We start from the raw sequence: 24,948 nt of genomic DNA, 5'->3' as shown, positions 1-24,948 counted from the left end.
TGTATTATACTCCAGAGCTGCACTCACTATTCTGCTGGTGGAGTCACTGTGTACATACATGACATTACTTATCCTGTACTGATCCTGAGTTACATCCTGTATTATACTCCAGAGCTGCACTCGCTATTCTGCTGGTGGAGTCACTGTGTACATACATTACTTATCCTGAGTTATATCCTGTATTATACTCCAGAGCTGTACTCACTATTCTGCTGGTGGAGTCACTGTGTACATACATTATATTACTTATCCTGTACTGATCCTGAGTTACATCCTGTATTCTACTCCAGAGCTGCACTCACTATTCTGCTGGTGGTGTCACTGTGTACATACATTACATTACTTATCCTGTACTGATCCTGAGTTACATCCTGTATTATACTCCAGAGCTGCACTCACTATTCTGCTGGTGGAGTCACTGTGTACATACATGACATTACTTATCCTGTACTGATCCTGAGTTACATCCTGTATTATACTCCAGAGCTGCACTCACTATTCTGCTGGTGGAGTCACTGTATACATACATTACATTACTTATCCTGTACTGATCCTGAGTTACATCCTGTTTTATACTCCAGAGCTGCACTCGCTATTCTGCTGGTGGAGTCACTGTGTACATACATTACTTATCCTGAGTTATATCCTGTATTATACTCCAGAGCTGTACTCACTATTCTGCTGGTGGAGTCACTGTGTACATACATTACATTACTTATCCTGTACTGATCCTGAGTTACATCCTGTATTATACTCCAGAGCTGCACTCACTATTCTGCTGGTGGAGTCACTATGTACATACATTACATTACTTATCCTGTACTGATCCTGAGTTACATCCTGTATTATACTCCAGAGCTGCACTCACTATTCTGCTGGTGGAGTCACTGTGTACATTGAAGGCTTGTAGGTAGGGGCATAGCTTTTAGGGGTACAGAAGTAGCAGTCACACCAGGCATGCAAGGACCACAGTATTATAAATGCCACACGGTTGGTGGGGGACCTGTTCCAGATTTTGCATTGGGGCCCCGGAGGTTCAAGTTCCGCCTCTGCTGACTGGTTAGTCCTGGATATTTCCTATTAGAGCCAATAAGTGAGTTTGTTAGAATTGTTCAATCCAAACTGTAGCTCAGGGGGTTGTATAGTGTCCTATTCTTTTAACCCCTTATAGACATCGGTGTTTTATGACACTTGCACTTTATGTCCACAGTATGGCCGCCCCCTTTAAGTGAAGGTGACAGATCCAATAAGAAAAAAAATCCTCTTTTATTGATCCTCATGCCACCTCCCTGACCCCTCACTAGTTACATTGCGGTGTCGGACGCTTCGCTTTGCGCTCCATCTCCAGCGGCCACGTTTTATGACTCCCACAGAGAAAGTGTGTGAAGAATTTCAATAAATATGAGCGCAGCCCCGGATCCAGCGTTTATGACTCTCCAGGCCGGTGCGCAGCTCATTACACTGCCGACTTCAACCAGGGATTTATTTACCCCCCGGACAATATTTTAAGAGGTCAAAAACGCACAACATTGATTTCAATAAACAAGCATGTAAAAGTTTATATCACGCTGCAGAGGGACCCACAAAGAGGAGGGAGATCTGGGGGGGGAATGTACAAAGACCTAAAAATACAAGGCTTTCCCCCTAGGGTCTGCTCACAACGTGCATAGGGTATCTGTATATGCGAATCTATGCCATACAGTTGCATACGTAGCCTATAGACCACCATTGTAAAAATCGTCTGCCACGCAGGCTGCGCATCCCTATACAGCGAAGACAAAGGTTTACCAATGCGTGCCAGCTCAACATGTAACAAGCTTTTGCCACCCCTCGGGTTAGTAGGGGATCTATGGACACATTTAGCGTATGGTCGCCAATTGTACACCACAAACGCAGTAGTCATATGGTGTATCCTACCTTAAATGATGGGAATACCCCTTTAAGTACACTCAACTATACCGCAGTTTTACAACTGTTTTTCCCCCAGGAAGTTCTACAACTTTCTAATATATTTTGTGTTTCAATTCTCCATTTTGAAAACAAATTCTGCTTGCTGTCAATGAATTGGAGCCTACACTGGTTACTTCCAGAATTGGAGAATCTGCCTTGATCTCTCCATGTGATGATTACAAATCTGCAGCTGGTAACAAGACATAACCCAACTATAGAGAATCCAAATGTCCAGAGTAAAATAAATATTGAAGCACTGACAGCAAGCAGAGGTGTTGAAATGGTTTGGAATTGATACGCAAAGAAAATTAGAAGTTGACAGGATTGTTTTTTTTACTATGCAGGGATTACAGTTTGTCTCTATATATTCTTGTTGCATACGGTCCTAATACGTCTCACAGCTGAGAGTCTGTTACAGTTGTATCCAGTCTAGACAATCCTAAACAGGCTGGAATCCAGGCTGATACATTGCACCTGCACTGACACATTGTAGCAAAGTATATGGACTATACAGGCAGCGGTAGTTCATCATTCCTGCTGTATACTCTGCCCATCGTCTCATCTTCCGTGTCTCCCTAGGGATTCTGACCTGTTCCTGCTCGACTCCAGGACCATCTGGGCGACGGAAGAAGAATGGTTGGTTTTCGATATTACCGCCACCAGCAATCACTGGGTCCTGATCCCGCAGCAAAATCTTGGCCTGCAGCTCTCTGTAGAGAGCAACAATGGTGAGTGATGGATCAATGTATGAGCAGAGCTCCCCCCGAGGGCTGGAGTAGTTTCCACATCTTGCACTGGTCTTTAAGGTGCCTATACACATAAGGTAGGACTTTCGGTATGGTCACCTCTATCTCTATCTACATCAGGTCTTATACTCTAGTAACACCCACAGCTGCATTCTCACTTCTGCTGGTTTCCTGTTAACTCTCAGTCTGTTCAGCTCACATCTCTCTGCTGTCTCCTGCTTGTTCAGCAGGGAGCGCTCTGCTCTTTTGCGTTTTAGTGGATGTAATGTTTTCTCCATCCAATATTCAGTAGTGTGATGTAGGAAATAATGTAGGAAATAATTCTATCTCCAAAAATGCAATACATCAGGGTCGTATCTGCAATTTTACTTTTTGGAAGTGTTTCTTAAAGGGACACTACAGCTGCAGTTTCTTCTCTCTATTATGCAGTTGATTGCGATTTATTGGTTCCTGTTAACAGCCATTTCAGGCTGGGGAGAGGCGGATTGTTGGAAAACGGAATGAAATCTATTGTTCCCTGATGTCAGCCATTTCAGACCAAAACAGGCTGTCTGTAATGTTCTTCTATGGGATGATGTGCAGAAACATCCCAACCCCCCCACGATATCTACATTATGTCAGATATCACCAGTGCTAAGACATTTACATCATATATGTGACTGATATCAGCCGCTCCTCTTATATCACTCCAGCACTATTATATCCTCCAGAGACATTACATCATATGTGTGACTGATAACAGCCGCTCCTCTTATATCACTCCAGCACTATTATATCCTCCAGAGACATTACATCATATGTGACTGATATCAGCCGCTCCTCTTATATCACTCCAGTACTATTATATCCTCCAGAGACATTACATCATATGTGACTGATATCAGCCGCTCCTCTTATATCACTCCAGCACTATTATATCCTCCAGAGACATTACATCATATATGTGACTGATATCAGCCGCTCCTCTTATATCACTCCAGTACTATTATATCCTCCAGAGACATTACATCATATGTGACTGATATCAGCCGCTCCTCTTATATCACTCCAGCACTATTATATCCTCCAGAGACATTACATCATATATGTGACTGATATCAGCCGCTCCTCTTATATCACTCCAGTACTATTATATCCTCCAGAGACATTACATCATATGTGTGACTGATATCAGCCGCTCCTCTTATATCACTCCAGTACTATTATATCCTCCAGAGACATTACATCATATGTGTGACTGATATCAGCCGCTCCTCTTATATCACTCCAGTACTATTATATCCTCCAGACATTACATCATATGTGTGACTGATATCAGCCGCTCCTCTTATAACACTCCAGTACTATTATATCCTCCAGAGACATTACATCATATGTGACTGATATCAGCCGCTCCTCTTATAACACTCCAGTACTATTATATCCTCCAGAGACATTACATCATATGTGACTGATATCAGCCACTCCTCTTATAACACTCCAGCACTATTATATCCTCCAGAGACATTACATCATATGTGTGACTGATATCAGCCGCTCCTCTTATATCACTCCAGTACTATTATATCCTCCAGAGACATTACATCATATGTGTGACTGATATCAGCCGCTCCTCTTATATCACTCCAGTGCTATTATATCCTCCAGAGACATTACATCATATGTGTGACTGATATCAGCCGCTCCTCTTATATCACTCCAGCACTATTATATCCTCCAGAGACATTACATCATATGTGTGACTGATATCAGCCGCTCCTCTTATATCACTCCAGTACTATTATATCCTCCAGAGACATTACATCATATGTGTGACTGATATCAGCCGCTCCTCTTATATCACTCTAGCACTATTATATCCTCCAGAGAAATTACATCATATGTGACTGATATCAGCCGCTCCTCTTATATCACTCCAGCACTATTATATCCTCCAGAGACATTACATCATATGTGACTGATATCAGCCGCTCCTCTTATATCACTCCAGCACTATTATATCCTCCAGAGACATTACATCATATGTGTGACTGATAACAGCCGCTCCTCTTATATCACTCCAGTACTATTATATCCTCCAGAGACATTACATCATATATGTGACTGATATCAGCCGCTCCTCTTATAACACTCCAGTACTATTATATCCTCCAGAGACATTACATCATATGTGTGACTGATATCAGCCGCTCCTCTTATAACACTCCAGTACTATTATATCCTCCAGACATTACATCATATGTGACTGATATCAGCCGCTCCACTTATATCACTCCAGTACTATTATATCCTCCAGAGACATTACATCATATGTGTGACTGATATCAGCCGCTCCTCTTATAACACTCCAGTACTATTATATCCTCCAGACATTACATCATATGTGACTGACATCAGCCGCTCCTCTTATATCACTCCAGCACTATTATATCCTCCAGAGACATTACATCATATGTGTGACTGATATCAGCCGCTCCTCTTATATCACTCCAGTACTATTATATCCTCCAGACATTACATCATATGTGTGACTGATATCAGCCGCTCCTCTTATATCACTCCAGCACTATTATATCCTCCAGAGACATTACATCATGTGTGACTGATATCAGCCGCTCCTCTTATATCACTCCAGCACTATTATATCCTCCAGAGACATTACATCATGTGTGACTGATATCAGCCGCTCCTCTTATATCACTCCAGTACTATTATATCCCCCAGAGACGTTTACATCATATATGTGACTGATATCAGCCGCTCCTCTTATAACACTCCAGCACTATTATATCCTCCAGAGACATTACATCATATGTGTGACTGATATCAGCCGCTCCTCTTATAACACTCAGCACTATTATATCCTCCAGAGACATTACATCATATATGTGACTGATATCAGCTGCTCCTCTTATATCACTCCAGTACTATTATATCCTCCAGAGACATTACATCATATGTGACTGATATCAGCCGCTCCTCTTATATCACTCCAGTACTATTATATCCTCCAGACATTACATCATATATGTGACTGATATCAGCCGCTCCTCTTATATAACTCCAGTACTATTATATCCTCCAGACATTACATCATATATGTGACTGATATCAGCCGCTCCTCTTATAACACTCCAGCACTATTATATCCTCCAGAGACATTACATCATATATGTGACTGATATCAGCCGCTCTTCTTATATCACTCCAGCACTATTATATCCTCCAGAGACATTACATTATATGTGTGACTGATATCAGCCGCTGCTCTTATAACACTCCAGTACTATTATATCCTCCAGAGACATTACATCATATGTGTGACTGATATCAGCCGCTCCTCTTATATCACTCCAGCACTATTATATCCTCCAGAGACATTACATCATATGTGACTATCAGCCGCTCCTCTTATAACACTCCAGCACTATTATATCCTCCAGAGACATTACATCATATGTGTGACTGATATCAGCCGCTCCTCTTATAACACTCCAGCACTATTATATCCTCCAGAGACATTACATCATATGTGTGACTGATATCAGCTGCTCCTCTTATAACACTCCAGCACTATTATATCCTCCAGAGACATTACATTATATGTGACTGATATCAGCCGCTCCTCTTATATCACTCCAGTACTATTATATCCTCCAGAGACATTACATCATATGTGACTGATATCAGCCGCTCCTGTTATAACACTCCAGTACTATTATATCCTCCAGAGACATTACATCATATGTGACTGATATCAGCCGCTCCTGTTATAACACTCCAGTACTATTATATCCTCCAGAGACATTACATCATATGTGTGACTGATATCAGCCGCTCCTCTTATAACACTCCAGCACTATTATATCCTCCAGAGACATTACATCATATGTGACTGATATCAGCCGCTCCTCTTATATCACTCCAGCACTATTATATCCTCCAGAGACATTACATCATGTGTGACTGATATCAGCCGCTCCTCTTATATAACTCCAGTACTATTATATCCTCCAGAGACATTACATTATATGTGACTGATATCAGCCGCTCCTCTTATATCACTCCAGCACTATTATATCCTCCAGAGACATTACATCATATGTGTGACTGATATCAGCCGCTCCTCTTATAACACTCCAGCACTATTATATCCTCCAGAGACATTACATCATATGTGTGACTGATATCAGCCGCTCCTCTTATATCACTCCAGCACTATTATATCCTCCAGGGACATTACATCATATATGTGACTGATATCAGCCGCTCCTCTTATAACACTCCAGCACTATTATATCCTCCAGAGACATTACATCATATGTGTGACTGATATCAGCCGCTCCTCTTATATAACTCCAGTACTATTATATCCTCCAGACATTACATCATATGTGTGACTGATATCAGCCGCTCCTCTTATAACACTCCAGTACTATTATATCCTCCAGACATTACATCATATCTGTGACTGATATCAGCCGCTCCTCTTATAACACTCCAGCACTATTATATCCTCCAGAGACATTACATCATATGTGACTGATATCAGCCGCTCCTCTTATATCACTCCAGTACTATTATATCCTCCAGAGACATTACATCATATGTGTGACTGATATCAGCCGCTCCTCTTATATCACTCCAGTACTATTATATCCTCCAGAGACATTACATCATATGTGACTGATATCAGCCGCTCCTCTTATATCACTCCAGTACTATTATATCCTCCAGAGACATTACATCATATGTGACTGATATCAGCCGCTCCTCTTATATCACTCCAGCACTATTATATCCTCCAGAGACATTACATCATATGTGACTGATATCAGCCGCTCCTCTTATATCACTCCAGTACTATTATATCCTCCAGAGACATTACATCATATGTGACTGATATCAGCCGCTCCTCTTATATCACTCCAGTACTATTATATCCTCCAGAGACATTACATCATATGTGACTGATATCAGCCGCTCCTCTTATATCACTCCAGCACTATTATATCCTCCAGAGACATTACATCATATGTGTGACTGATATCAGCCGCTCCTCTTATATCACTCCAGCACTATTATATCCTCCAGAGACATTACATTATATGTGTGACTGATATCAGCCGCTCCTCTTATAACACTCCAGTACTATTATATCCTCCAGAGACATTACATCATATGTGTGACTGATATCAGCCGCTCCTCTTATATCACTCCAGCACTATTATATCCTCCAGAGACATTACATCATATATGTGACTGATATCAGCCGCTCCTCTTATATCACTCCAGTACTATTATATCCTCCAGAGACAGTACATCATATGTGACTGATATCAGCCGCTTCTCTTATATCACTCCAGTACTATTATATCCTCCAGAGACATTACATCATATGTGTGACTGATATCAGCCGCTTCTCTTATATCACTCCAGTACTATTATATCCTCCAGAGACATTACATCATGTGTGACTGATATCAGCCGCTCCTCTTATATCACTCCAGTACTATTATATCCTCCAGAGACATTACATCATATGTGACTGATATCAGCCGCTCCTCTTATATCACTCCAGCACTATTATATCCTCCAGAGACATTACATCATATGTGACTGATATCAGCCGCTCCTCTTATAACACTCCAGTACTATTATATCCTCCAGAGACATTACATCATATGTGACTGATATCAGCCGCTCCTCTTATAACACTCCAGCACTATTATATCCTCCAGAGACATTACATCATATGTGACTGATATCAGCCGCTCCTCTTATATCACTCCAGCACTATTATATCCTCCAGAGACATTACATCATATGTGACTGATATCAGCCGCTTCTCTTATATCACTCCAGTACTATTATATCCTCCAGAGACATTACATCATATGTGACTGATATCAGCCGCTCCTCTTATATCACTCCAGTACTATTATATCCCCCAGAGACATTACATCATATGTGACTGATATCAGCTGCTCCTCTTATATCACTCCAGTACTATTATATCCTCCAGAGACAGTACATCATATGTGACTGATATCAGCCGCTTCTCTTATATCACTCCAGTACTATTATATCCTCCAGAGACATTACATCATATGTGTGACTGATATCAGCCGCTCCTCTTATATCACTCCAGCACTATTATATCCTCCAGAGACATTACATCATATATGTGACTGATATCAGCCGCTCCTCTTATATCACTCCAGTACTATTATATCCTCCAGAGACAGTACATCATATGTGACTGATATCAGCCGCTTCTCTTATATCACTCCAGTACTATTATATCCTCCAGAGACATTACATCATATGTGTGACTGATATCAGCCGCTTCTCTTATATCACTCCAGTACTATTATATCCTCCAGAGACATTACATCATGTGTGACTGATATCAGCCGCTCCTCTTATATCACTCCAGTACTATTATATCCTCCAGAGACATTACATCATATGTGACTGATATCAGCCGCTCCTCTTATATCACTCCAGCACTATTATATCCTCCAGAGACATTACATCATATGTGACTGATATCAGCCGCTCCTCTTATAACACTCCAGTACTATTATATCCTCCAGAGACATTACATCATATGTGACTGATATCAGCCGCTCCTCTTATAACACTCCAGCACTATTATATCCTCCAGAGACATTACATCATATGTGACTGATATCAGCCGCTCCTCTTATATCACTCCAGCACTATTATATCCTCCAGAGACATTACATCATATGTGTGACTGATATCAGCCGCTCCTCTTATATCACTCCAGCACTATTATATCCTCCAGAGACATTACATCATATGTGACTGATATCAGCCGCTTCTCTTATATCACTCCAGTACTATTATATCCTCCAGAGACATTACATCATATGTGACTGATATCAGCCGCTCCTCTTATAACACTCCAGCACTATTATATCCTCCAGAGACATTACATCATATGTGTGACTGATATCAGCCGCTCCTCTTATATCACTCCAGTACTATTATATCCCCCAGAGACATTACATCATATGTGTGACTGATATCAGCCGCTCCTCTTATATCACTCCAGTACTATTATATCCCCCAGAGACATTACATCATATGTGTGACTGATATCAGCCGCTGCTCTTATATCACTCCAGTACTATTATATCCTCCAGACATTACATCATGTGTGTGACTGATATCAGCCGCTCCTCTTATATCACTCCAGCACTATTATATCCTCCAGAGACATTACATCATATGTGTGACTGATATCAGCCGCTCCTCTTATAACACTCCAGCACTATTATATCCTCCAGAGACATTACATCATATGTGTGACTGATATCAGCCGCTCCTCTTATAACACTCCAGCACTATTATATCCTCCAGACATTGCATCATATATGTGACTGATATCAGCCGCTCCTCTTATAACACTCCAGTACTATTATATCCCCCAGAGACGTTTACATCATATGTGACTGATATCAGCCGCTCCTCTTATATCACTCCAGCACCATTATATCCTCCAGAGACATTACATGATATGTGTGACTGATATCAGCCGCTCCTCTTATATCACTCCAGCACTATTATATCCTCCAGACATTACATCATATATGTGACTGATATCAGCCGCTCCTCTTATATCACTCCAGTACTATTATATCCTCCAGAGACATTACATCATATGTGTGACTGATATCAGCCGCTCCTCTTATAACACTCCAGCACTATTATATCCTCCAGAGACATTACATCATATGTGACTGATATCAGCCGCTCCTCTTATATAACACTCCAGCACTATTATATCCTCCAGAGACATTACATAATATGTGTGACTGATATCAGCCGCTCCTCTTATATCACTCCAGTACTATTATATCCTCCAGAGACATTACATCATATGTGTGACTGATATCAGCCGCTCCTCTTATATCCTCCAGTACTATTATATCCTCCAGAGACATTACATCATATATGACTGATATCAGCCGCTCCTCTTATATCACTCCAGCACTATTATATCCTCCAGAGACATTACATCATATGTGTGACTGATATCAGCCGCTCCTCTTATATCACTCCAGTACTATTATATCCTCCAGAGACATTACATCATATGTGACTGATATCAGCCGCTCCTCTTATATCACTCCAGCACTATTATATCCTCCAGAGACATTACATCATATGTGACTGATATCAGCCGCTCCTCTTATATCACTCCAGCACTATTATATCCTCCAGAGACATTACATCATATGTGACTGATATCAGCCGCTCCTCTTATAACACTCCAGTACTATTATATCCTCCAGACATTACATCATATGTGTGACTGATATCAGCCGCTCCTCTTATATCACTCCAGCACTATTATATCCTCCAGAGACATTACATCATATGTGACTGATATCAGCTGCTCCTCTTATATCACTCCAGTACTATTATATCCTCCAGAGACATTACATCATATATGTGACTGATATCAGCCGCTCCTCTTATATCACTCCAGTACTATTATATCCTCCAGAGACATTACATCATATGTGTGACTGATATCAGCCGCTCCTCTTATATCACTCCAGCACTATTATATCCTCCAGAGACATTACATCATATGTGACTGATATCAGCCGCTTCTCTTATATCACTCCAGTACTATTATATCCTCCAGAGACATTACATCATATGTGACTGATATCAGCCGCTCCTCTTATATCACTCCAGTACTAATATATATCCCCCAGAGACATTACATCATATGTGACTGATATCAGCCGCTCCTCTTATAACACTCCAGCACTATTATATCCTCCAGACATTACATCATATGTGTGACTGATATCAGCCGCTCCTCTTATATCACTCCAGCACTATTATATCCTCCAGAGACATTACATCATATGTGTGACTGATATCAGCCGCTCCTCTTATAACACTCCAGCACTATTATATCCTCCAGAGACATTACATCATATGTGTGACTGATATCAGCCGCTCCTCTTATATCACTCCAGTACTATTATATCCCCCAGAGACATTACATCATATGTGTGACTGATATCAGCCGCTCCTCTTATATCACTCCAGTACTATTATATCCCCCAGAGACATTACATCATATGTGTGACTGATATCAGCCGCTGCTCTTATATCACTCCAGTACTATTATATCCTCCAGACATTACATCATGTGTGTGACTGATATCAGCCGCTCCTCTTATATCACTCCAGCACTATTATATCCTCCAGAGACATTACATCATATGTGTGACTGATATCAGCCGCTCCTCTTATAACACTCCAGCACTATTATATCCTCCAGAGACATTACATCATATGTGTGACTGATATCAGCCGCTCCTCTTATAACACTCCAGCACTATTATATCCTCCAGACATTGCATCATATATGTGACTGATATCAGCCGCTCCTCTTATAACACTCCAGTACTATTATATCCCCCAGAGACGTTTACATCATATGTGACTGATATCAGCCGCTCCACTTATATCACTCCAGCACCATTATATCCTCCAGAGACATTACATGATATGTGTGACTGATATCAGCCGCTCCTCTTATATCACTCCAGCACTATTATATCCTCCAGACATTACATCATATATGTGACTGATATCAGCCGCTCCTCTTATATCACTCCAGTACTATTATATCCTCCAGAGACATTACATCATATGTGTGACTGATATCAGCCGCTCCTCTTATAACACTCCAGCACTATTATATCCTCCAGAGACATTACATCATATGTGACTGATATCAGCCGCTCCTCTTATATCACTCCAGCACTATTATATCCCCCAGACATTACATCATATGTGACTGATATCAGCCGCTCCTCTTATATCACTCCAGTACTATTATATCCCCCAGAGACATTACATCATATGTGACTGATATCAGCCGCTCCTCTTATATAACTCCAGTACTATTATATCCTCCAGACATTACATCATATATGTGACTGATATCAGCCGCTCCTCTTATAACACTCCAGCACTATTATATCCTCCAGAGACATTACATCATATATGTGACTGATATCAGCCGCTCTTCTTATATCACTCCAGCACTATTATATCCTCCAGAGACATTACATCATATGTGTGACTGATATCAGCCACTCTTCTTATATCACTCCAGCACTATTATATCCTCCAGAGACATTACATTATATGTGTGACTGATATCAGCCGCTCCTCTTATAACACTCCAGTACTATTATATCCTCCAGAGACATTACATCATATGTGTGACTGATATCAGCCGCTCCTCTTATATCACTCCAGCACTATTATATCCTCCAGAGACATTACATCATATGTGTGACTGATATCAGCCGCTCCTCTTATAACACTCCAGCACTATTATATCCTCCAGAGACATTACATCATATGTGTGACTGATATCAGCTGCTCCTCTTATAACACTCCAGCACTATTATATCCTCCAGAGACATTACATTATATGTGACTGATATCAGCCGCTCCTCTTATATCACTCCAGTACTATTATATCCTCCAGAGACATTACATCATATGTGACTGATATCAGCCGCTCCTGTTATAACACTCCAGTACTATTATATCCTCCAGAGACATTACATCATATGTGACTGATATCAGCCGCTCCTGTTATAACACTCCAGTACTATTATATCCTCCAGAGACATTACATCATATGTGTGACTGATATCAGCCGCTCCTCTTATAACACTCCAGCACTATTATATCCTCCAGAGACATTACATCATATGTGACTGATATCAGCCGCTCCTCTTATATCACTCCAGCACTATTATATCCTCCAGAGACATTACATCATGTGTGACTGATATCAGCCGCTCCTCTTATATAACTCCAGTACTATTATATCCTCCAGAGACATTACATTATATGTGACTGATATCAGCCGCTCCTCTTATATAACTCCAGTACTATTATATCCTCCAGAGACATTACATTATATGTGACTGATATCAGCCGCTCCTCTTATAACACTCCAGTACTATTATATCCTCCAGACATTACATTATATGTGTGACTGATATCAGCCGCTCCTCTTATATCACTCCAGTACTATTATATCCTCCAGACATAACATCATATGTGTGACTGATATCAGCCGCTCCTCTTATAACACTCCAGCACTATTATATACTCCAGAGACATTACATCATATGTGACTGATATCAGCCGCTCCTCTTATATCACTCCAGCACTATTATATCCTCCAGAGACATTACATCATATGTGTGACTGATATCAGCCGCTCCTCTTATAACACTCCAGCACTATTATATCCTCCAGAGACATTACATCATATGTGTGACTGATACCAGCCGCTCCTCTTATAACACTCCAGCACTATTATATCCTCCAGAGACATTACATCATATGTGTGACTGATATCAGCCGCTCCTCTTATATCACTCCAGCACTATTATATCCTCCAGAGACATTACATCATATGTGACTGATATCAGCCGCTCCACTTATATCACTCCAGCACCATTATATCCTCCAGAGACATTACATGATATGTGTGACTGATATCAGCCGCTCCTCTTATATCACTCCAGCACTATTATATCCTCCAGACATTACATCATATATGTGACTGATATCAGCCGCTCCTCTTATATCACTCCAGTACTATTATATCCTCCAGAGACATTACATCATATGTGTGACTGATATCAGCCGCTCCTCTTATAACACTCCAGCACTATTATATCCTCCAGAGACATTACATCATATGTGACTGATATCAGCCGCTCCTCTTATATCACTCCAGCACTATTATATCCCCCAGACATTACATCATATGTGACTGATATCAGCCGCTCCTCTTATATCACTCCAGTACTATTATATCCCCCAGAGACATTACATCATATGTGACTGATATCAGCCGCTCCTCTTATATAACTCCAGTACTATTATATCCTCCAGACATTACATCATATATGTGACTGATATCAGCCGCTCCTCTTATAACACTCCAGCACTATTATATCCTCCAGAGACATTACATCATATATGTGACTGATATCAGCCACTCTTCTTATATCACTCCAGCACTATTATATCCTCCAGAGACATTACATCATATGTGTGACTGATATCAGCCGCTCCTCTTATAACACTCCAGCACTATTATATCCTCCAGAGACATTACATCATATGTGACTGATATCAGCCGCTCCTCTTATATCACTCCAGTACTATTATATCCTCCAGAGACATTACATCATATGTGACTGATATCAGCCGCTCCTCTTATATCACTCCAGTACTATTATATCCTCCAGAGACATTACATCATATGTGACTGATATCAGCCGCTCCTCTTATATCACTCCAGCACTATTATATCCTCCAGAGACATTACATCATATGTGTGACTGATATCAGCCGCTCCTCTTATATCACTCCAGCACTATTATATCCTCCAGAGACATTACATTATATGTGTGACTGATATCAGCCGCTCCTCTTATAACACTCCAGTACTATTATATCCTCCAGAGACATTACATCATATGTGTGACTGATATCAGCCGCTCCTCTTATATCACTCCAGCACTATTATATCCTCCAGAGACATTACATCATATATGTGACTGATATCAGCCGCTCCTCTTATATCACTCCAGTACTATTATATCCTCCAGAGACAGTACATCATATGTGACTGATATCAGCCGCTTCTCTTATATCACTCCAGTACTATTATATCCTCCAGAGACATTACATCATATGTGTGACTGATATCAGCCGCTTCTCTTATATCACTCCAGTACTATTATATCCTCCAGAGACATTACATCATGTGTGACTGATATCAGCCGCTCCTCTTATATCACTCCAGTACTATTATATCCTCCAGAGACATTACATCATATGTGACTGATATCAGCCGCTCCTCTTATATCACTCCAGCACTATTATATCCTCCAGAGACATTACATCATATGTGACTGATATCAGCCGCTCCTCTTATAACACTCCAGTACTATTATATCCTCCAGAGACATTACATCATATGTGACTGATATCAGCCGCTCCTCTTATAACACTCCAGCACTATTATATCCTCCAGAGACATTACATCATATGTGACTGATATCAGCCGCTCCTCTTATATCACTCCAGCACTATTATATCCTCCAGAGACATTACATCATATGTGACTGATATCAGCCGCTTCTCTTATATCACTCCAGTACTATTATATCCTCCAGAGACATTACATCATATGTGACTGATATCAGCCGCTCCTCTTATAACACTCCAGCACTATTATATCCTCCAGAGACATTACATCATATGTGTGACTGATATCAGCCGCTCCTCTTATATCACTCCAGTACTATTATATCCCCCAGAGACATTACATCATATGTGTGACTGATATCAGCCGCTCCTCTTATATCACTCCAGTACTATTATATCCCCCAGAGACATTACATCATATGTGACTGATATCAGCCGCTCCTCTTATATCACTCCAGCACTATTATATCCTCCAGAGACATTACATCATATGTGACTGATATCAGCCGCTCCTCTTATAACACTCCAGTACTATTATATCCTCCAGAGACATTACATCATATGTGACTGATATCAGCCGCTCCTCTTATAACACTCCAGCACTATTATATCCTCCAGAGACATTACATCATATGTGACTGATATCAGCCGCTCCTCTTATATCACTCCAGCACTATTATATCCTCCAGAGACATTACATCATATGTGACTGATATCAGCCGCTTCTCTTATATCACTCCAGTACTATTATATCCTCCAGAGACATTACATCATATGTGTGACTGATATCAGCCGCTCCTCTTATAATACTCCAGTACTATTATATCCTCCAGAGACATTACATCATATGTGTGACTGATATCAGCCGCTCCTCTTATAACACTCCAGTACTATTATATCCTCCAGAGACATTACATCATATGTGACTGACATCAGCAGCTCCTCTTATATCACTCCAGCACTATTATATCCTCCAGAGACATTACATTATATGTGTGACTGATATCAGCCGCTCCTCTTATAACACTCCAGTACTATTATATCCTCCAGAGACATTACATCATATGTGTGACTGATATCAGCCGCTCCTCTTATAACACTCCAGTACTATTATATCCTCCAGAGACATTACATCATATGTGACTGACATCAGCCGCTCCTCTTATAACACTCCAGCACTATTATATCCTCCAGAGACATTACATCATATGTGTGACTGATATCAGCCGCTGCTCTTATAACACTCCAGTACTATTATATCCTCCAGAGACATTACATCATATGTGACTGATATCAGCCGCTCCTCTTATAACACTCCAGCACTATTATATCCTCCAGAGACATTACATCATATGTGTGACTGATATCAGCCGCTCCTCTTATATCACTCCAGTACTATTATATCCCCCAGAGACATTACATCATATGTGTGACTGATATCAGCCGCTCCTCTTATATCACTCCAGTACTATTATATCCCCCAGAGACATTACATCATATGTGACTGATATCAGCTGCTCCTCTTATATCACTCCAGTACTATTATATCCTCCAGAGACAGTACATCATATGTGACTGATATCAGCCGCTTCTCTTATATCACTCCAGTACTATTATATCCTCCAGAGACATTACATCATATGTGTGACTGATATCAGCCGCTCCTCTTATATCACTCCAGCACTATTATATCCTCCAGAGACATTACATCATATATGTGACTGATATCAGCCGCTCCTCTTATATCACTCCAGTACTATTATATCCTCCAGAGACAGTACATCATATGTGACTGATATCAGCCGCTTCTCTTATATCACTCCAGTACTATTATATCCTCCAGAGACATTACATCATATGTGTGACTGATATCAGCCGCTTCTCTTATATCACTCCAGTACTATTATATCCTCCAGAGACATTACATCATGTGTGACTGATATCAGCCGCTCCTCTTATATCACTCCAGTACTATTATATCCTCCAGAGACATTACATCATATGTGACTGATATCAGCCGCTCCTCTTATATCACTCCAGCACTATTATATCCTCCAGAGACATTACATCATATGTGACTGATATCAGCCGCTCCTCTTATAACACTCCAGTACTATTATATCCTCCAGAGACATTACATCATATGTGACTGATATCAGCCGCTCCTCTTATAACACTCCAGCACTATTATATCCTCCAGAGACATTACATCATATGTGACTGATATCAGCCGCTCCTCTTATATCACTCCAGCACTATTATATCCTCCAGAGACATTACATCATATGTGTGACTGATATCAGCCGCTCCTCTTATATCACTCCAGCACTATTATATCCTCCAGAGACATTACATCATATGTGACTGATATCAGCCGCTTCTCTTATATCACTCCAGTACTATTATATCCTCCAGAGACATTACATCATATGTGACTGATATCAGCCGCTCCTCTTCTAACACTCCAGCACTATTATATCCTCCAGAGACATTACATCATATGTGTGACTGATATCAGCCGCTCCTCTTATATCACTCCAGTACTATTATATCCCCCAGAGACATTACATCATATGTGTGACTGATATCAGCCGCTCCTCTTATATCACTCCAGTACTATTATATCCCCCAGAGACATTACATCATATGTGTGACTGATATCAGCCGCTGCTCTTATATCACTCCAGTACTATTATATCCTCCAGACATTACATCATGTGTGTGACTGATATCAGCCGCTCCTCTTATATCACTCCAGCACTATTATATCCTCCAGAGACATTACATCATATGTGTGACTGATATCAGCCGCTCCTCTTATAACACTCCAGCACTATTATATCCTCCAGAGACATTACATCATATGTGTGACTGATATCAGCCGCTCCTCTTATAACACTCCAGCACTATTATATCCTCCAGACATTGCATCATATATGTGACTGATATCAGCCGCTCCTCTTATAACACTCCAGTACTATTATATCCCCCAGAGACGTTTACATCATATGTGACTGATATCAGCCGCTCCTCTTATATCACTCCAGCACCATTATATCCTCCAGAGACATTACATGATATGTGTGACTGATATCAGCCGCTCCTCTTATATCACTCCAGCACTATTATATCCTCCAGACATTACATCATATATGTGACTGATATCAGCCGCTCCTCTTATATCACTCCAGTACTATTATATCCTCCAGAGACATTACATCATATGTGTGACTGATATCAGCCGCTCCTCTTATAACACTCCAGCACTATTATATCCTCCAGAGACATTACATCATATGTGACTGATATCAGCCGCTCCTCTTATATAACACTCCAGCACTATTATATCCTCCAGAGACATTACATAATATGTGTGACTGATATCAGCCGCTCCTCTTATATCACTCCAGTACTATTATATCCTCCAGAGACATTACATCATATGTGTGACTGATATCAGCCGCTCCTCTTATATCCTCCAGTACTATTATATCCTCCAGAGACATTACATCATATATGACTGATATCAGCCGCTCCTCTTATATCACTCCAGCACTATTATATCCTCCAGAGACATTACATCATATGTGTGACTGATATCAGCCGCTCCTCTTATATCACTCCAGTACTATTATATCCTCCAGAGACATTACATCATATGTGACTGATATCAGCCGCTCCTCTTATATCACTCCAGCACTATTATATCCTCCAGAGACATTACATCATATGTGACTGATATCAGCCGCTCCTCTTATATCACTCCAGCACTATTATATCCTCCAGAGACATTACATCATATGTGACTGATATCAGCCGCTCCTCTTATAACACTCCAGTACTATTATATCCTCCAGAGACATTACATCATATGTGTGACTGATATCAGCCGCTCCTCTTATAACACTCCAGTACTATTATATCCTCCAGACATTACATCATATGTGTGACTGATATCAGCCGCTCCTCTTATATCACTCCAGCACTATTATATCCTCCAGAGACATTACATCATATGTGACTGATATCAGCTGCTCCTCTTATATCACTCCAGTACTATTATATCCTCCAGAGACATTACATCATATATGTGACTGATATCAGCCGCTCCTCTTATAACACTCCAGCACTATTATATCCTCCAGACATTACATCATATGTGTGACTGATATCAGCCGCTCCTCTTATATCACTCCAGCACTATTATATCCTCCAGAGACATTACATCATATGTGTGACTGATATCAGCCGCTCCTCTTATAACACTCCAGCACTATTATATCCTCCAGAGACATTACATCATATGTGTGACTGATATCAGCCGCTCCTCTTATATCACTCCAGTACTATTATATCCCCCAGAGACATTACATCATATGTGTGACTGATATCAGCCGCTCCTCTTATATCACTCCAGTACTATTATATCCCCCAGAGACATTACATCATATGTGTGACTGATATCAGCCGCTGCTCTTATATCACTCCAGTACTATTATATCCTCCAGACATTACATCATGTGTGTGACTGATATCAGCCGCTCCTCTTATATCACTCCAGCACTATTATATCCTCCAGAGACATTACATCATATGTGTGACTGATATCAGCCGCTCCTCTTATAACACTCCAGCACTATTATATCCTCCAGAGACATTACATCATATGTGTGACTGATATCAGCCGCTCCTCTTATAACACTCCAGCACTATTATATCCTCCAGACATTGCATCATATATGTGACTGATATCAGCCGCTCCTCTTATAACACTCCAGTACTATTATATCCCCCAGAGACGTTTACATCATATGTGACTGATATCAGCCGCTCCTCTTATATCACTCCAGCACCATTATATCCTCCAGAGACATTACATGATATGTGTGACTGATATCAGCCGCTCCTCTTATATCACTCCAGCACTATTATATCCTCCAGACATTACATCATATATGTGACTGATATCAGCCGCTCCTCTTATATCACTCCAGTACTATTATATCCTCCAGAGACATTACATCATATGTGTGACTGATATCAGCCGCTCCTCTTATAACACTCCAGCACTATTATATCCTCCAGAGACATTACATCATATGTGACTGATATCAGCCGCTCCTCTTATATAACACTCCAGCACTATTATATCCTCCAGAGACATTACATAATATGTGTGACTGATATCAGCCGCTCCTCTTATATCACTCCAGTACTATTATATCCTCCAGAGACATTACATCATATGTGTGACTGATATCAGCCGCTCCTCTTATATCCTCCAGTACTATTATATCCTCCAGAGACATTACATCATATATGACTGATATCAGCCGCTCCTCTTATATCACTCCAGCACTATTATATCCTCCAGAGACATTACATCATATGTGTGACTAATATCAGCCGCTCCTCTTATATCACTCCAGTACTATTATATCCTCCAGAGACATGACATCATATGTGACTGATATCAGCCGCTCCTCTTATATCACTCCAGCACTATTATATCCTCCAGAGACATTACATCATATGTGACTGATATCAGCCGCTCCTCTTATATCACTCCAGCACTATTATATCCTCCAGAGACATTACATCATATGTGACTGATATCAGCCGCTCCTCTTATAACACTCCAGTACTATTATATCCTCCAGACATTACATCATATGTGTGACTGATATCAGCCGCTCCTCTTATATCACTCCAGCACTATTATATCCTCCAGAGACATTACATCATATGTGACTGATATCAGCTGCTCCTCTTATATCACTCCAGTACTATTATATCCTCCAGAGACATTACATCATATATGTGACTGATATCAGCCGCTCCTCTTATATCACTCCAGTACTATTATATCCTCCAGAGACATTACATCATATGTGTGACTGATATCAGCCGCTCCTCTTATATCACTCCAGCACTATTATATCCTCCAGAGACATTACATCATATGTGACTGATATCAGCCGCTTCTCTTATATCACTCCAGTACTATTATATCCTCCAGAGACATTACATCATATGTGACTGATATCAGCCGCTCCTCTTATATCACTCCAGTACTATTATATCCCCCAGAGACATTACATCATATGTGACTGATATCAGCCGCTCCTCTTATAACACTCCAGCACTATTATATCCTCCAGACATTACATCATATGTGTGACTGATATCAGCCGCTCCTCTTATATCACTCCAGCACTATTATATCCTCCAGAGACATTACATCATATGTGTGACTGATATCAGCCGCTCCTCTTATAACACTCCAGCACTATTATATCCTCCAGAGACATTACATCATATGTGTGACTGATATCAGCCGCTCCTCTTATATCACTCCAGTACTATTATATCCCCCAGAGACATTACATCATATGTGTGACTGATATCAGCCGCTCCTCTTATATCACTCCAGTACTATTATATCCCCCAGAGACATTACATCATATGTGTGACTGATATCAGCCGCTGCTCTTATATCACTCCAGTACTATTATATCCTCCAGACATTACATCATGTGTGTGACTGATATCAGCCGCTCCTCTTATATCACTCCAGCACTATTATATCCTCCAGAGACATTACATCATATGTGTGACTGATATCAGCCGCTCCTCTTATAACACTCCAGCACTATTATATCCTCCAGAGACATTACATCATATGTGTGACTGATATCAGCCGCTCCTCTTATAACACTCCAGCACTATTATATCCTCCAGACATTGCATCATATATGTGACTGATATCAGCCGCTCCTCTTATAACACTCCAGTACTATTATATCCCCCAGAGACGTTTACATCATATGTGACTGATATCAGCCGCTCCTCTTATATCACTCCAGCACCATTATATCCTCCAGAGACATTACATGATATGTGTGACTGATATCAGCCGCTCCTCTTATATCACTCCAGCACTATTATATCCTCCAGACATTACATCATATATGTGACTGATATCAGCCGCTCCTCTTATATCACTCCAGTACTATTATATCCTCCAGAGACATTACATCATATGTGTGACTGATATCAGCCGCTCCTCTTATAACACTCCAGCACTATTATATCCTCCAGAGACATTACATCATATGTGACTGATATCAGCCGCTCCTCTTATATAACACTCCAGCACTATTATATCCTCCAGAGACATTACATAATATGTGACTGATATCAGCCGCTCCTCTTATATCACTCCAGTACTATTATATCCTCCAGAGACATTACATCATATGTGTGACTGATATCAGCCGCTCCTCTTATATCACTCCAGTACTATTATATCCTCCAGAGACATTACATCATATGTGACTGATATCAGCCGCTCCTCTTATAACACTCCAGCACTATTATATCCTCCAGAGACATTACATCATATGTGACTGATAACAGCCGCTCCTCTTATAACACTCCAGTACTATTATATCCTCCAGAGACATTACATCATATGTGTGACTGATATCAGCAGCTCCTCTTATATCACTCCAGCACTATTATATCCTCCAGAGACATTACATCATATGTGTGACTGATATCAGCCGCTCCTCTTATATCCTCCAGTACTATTATATCCTCCAGAGACATTACATCATATGTGACTGATATCAGCTGCTCCTCTTATATCACTCCAGTACTATTATATCCTCCAGAGACATTACATCATATATGTGACTGATATCAGCCGCTCCTCTTATATCACTCCAGCACTATTATATCCTCCAGAGACATTACATCATATGTGTGACTGATATCAGCCGCTCCTCTTATATCACTCCAGCACTATTATATCCTCCAGAGACATTACATCATATGTGTGACTGATATCAGCCGCTCCTCTTATATCACTCCAGCACTATTATATCCTCCAGAGACATTACATCATATGTGACTGATATCAGCTGCTCCTCTTATATCACTCCAGTACTATTATATCCTCCAGAGACATTACATCATATATGTGACTGATATCAGCCGCTCCTCTTATATCCTCCAGAGACATTACATCATATATGTGACTGATATCAGCCGCTCCTCTTATATCCTCCAGAGACATTACATAGTTTTGTGTTATCGGCCCTTTATAAAAGTGTATGCCATTCATTGTAATTCTATGTATTTTCTATGATACTTTTGAGCGGATCTCATCTGTTCTGTGGAAACATTATCAGTGAATGGCGTCCGGAAGACGTTTGACATTGTATTTACCCGTGAAAAAACAACCCACCGGGATAATGGGCCGGCACGCGGGCTGCGTGTCCTGACTCTTCTGCTATCCCGGGCAGAGGCCGCATTGTACGATCCGCCGGCTCTCAGGGCTGCAGATGTCTCGGGATGTGAGCGCTGCTTCATGTGAAAACGCTCCTATTAGTAATCAGGACGTACCCGTGACTACCAGCTCCGCCATGTTTTCCGCTAAAGGGGTATTATAGATTTGCGTATCAATTTCAAGATCTTGTTGAAGTAACAGAATCGAGAAATTTATTGAGGTTGAAATTCTGTCCTGGTCATGTGATGATCACACAGGTAACTAGAGAGAGCTCCAAAAACTGTAACGACCGCTGCAGCTGTGGGATCAGCACATGACCGGGATTGATTCTCATGAAAGATTGTTTCCATTCTGTGACTACAAGCAGAGATCTTGAAAACCGTGAGGAATTGATATGCAGAGTATATAAAGTTGTTCATTATACAATTAATATGCTGATAGTGGAATTCCCCCAAAAAGTGGCACAAAACCCTCCCCTCAAAAAAATATAAGCCCCTGAGTCTTCATCTTGTGTGAAATCTTTGAATATTTTCTTGTCCCACACAAGTTACCGATGCTGCATGACAACCACCAATGGCAGCCGTTACATTGTCACCCAGCTTTCCACAGACCCTGAAAGACAAATATGGCTGCATTGTCCTATGGAGTTAGACCACAGCTTTTTGATGTTTTTACATTAATACAGTGAGCAACACATTTTACATTCAACTGCTCACACAGCGGAGCATTTGTTACAATGTATCATTTCGGGCAATCCTCTGTGAGCTCAATAGGGCTCCCACACAAACCTTTCTCCTATCCTGGACTCTGATGCATTGTAATCCACCCTCAGCAGTGTGAGCAGGACTAGAATATTCACGATGC

At 40.7% G+C, this 24,948-nt stretch overlaps 1 protein-coding gene across 1 annotated transcript in view; it reads left to right on the top strand.

Annotated features, from left to right (window-relative positions):
• Window positions 1-24,948, top strand: part of BMP7 (bone morphogenetic protein 7) — a 61,447-nt gene that overhangs the window by 31,186 nt on the left and 5,313 nt on the right. The window contains exon 3 of the mRNA XM_075845597.1: window positions 2,530-2,678. Within this exon, the coding sequence (XP_075701712.1) occupies window positions 2,530-2,678 (149 nt within the window). The remainder of the gene's footprint in view (window positions 1-2,529; window positions 2,679-24,948) is intronic.

The sequence above is a fragment of the Rhinoderma darwinii genome, chromosome 13, assembly GCF_050947455.1.
Source record: "Rhinoderma darwinii isolate aRhiDar2 chromosome 13, aRhiDar2.hap1, whole genome shotgun sequence".
Lineage (NCBI taxonomy): Eukaryota > Metazoa > Chordata > Amphibia > Anura > Rhinodermatidae > Rhinoderma > Rhinoderma darwinii.
Note: the sequence above shows the minus strand (reverse complement) of the source record. Positions and strands in the feature narration are given on the sequence as shown.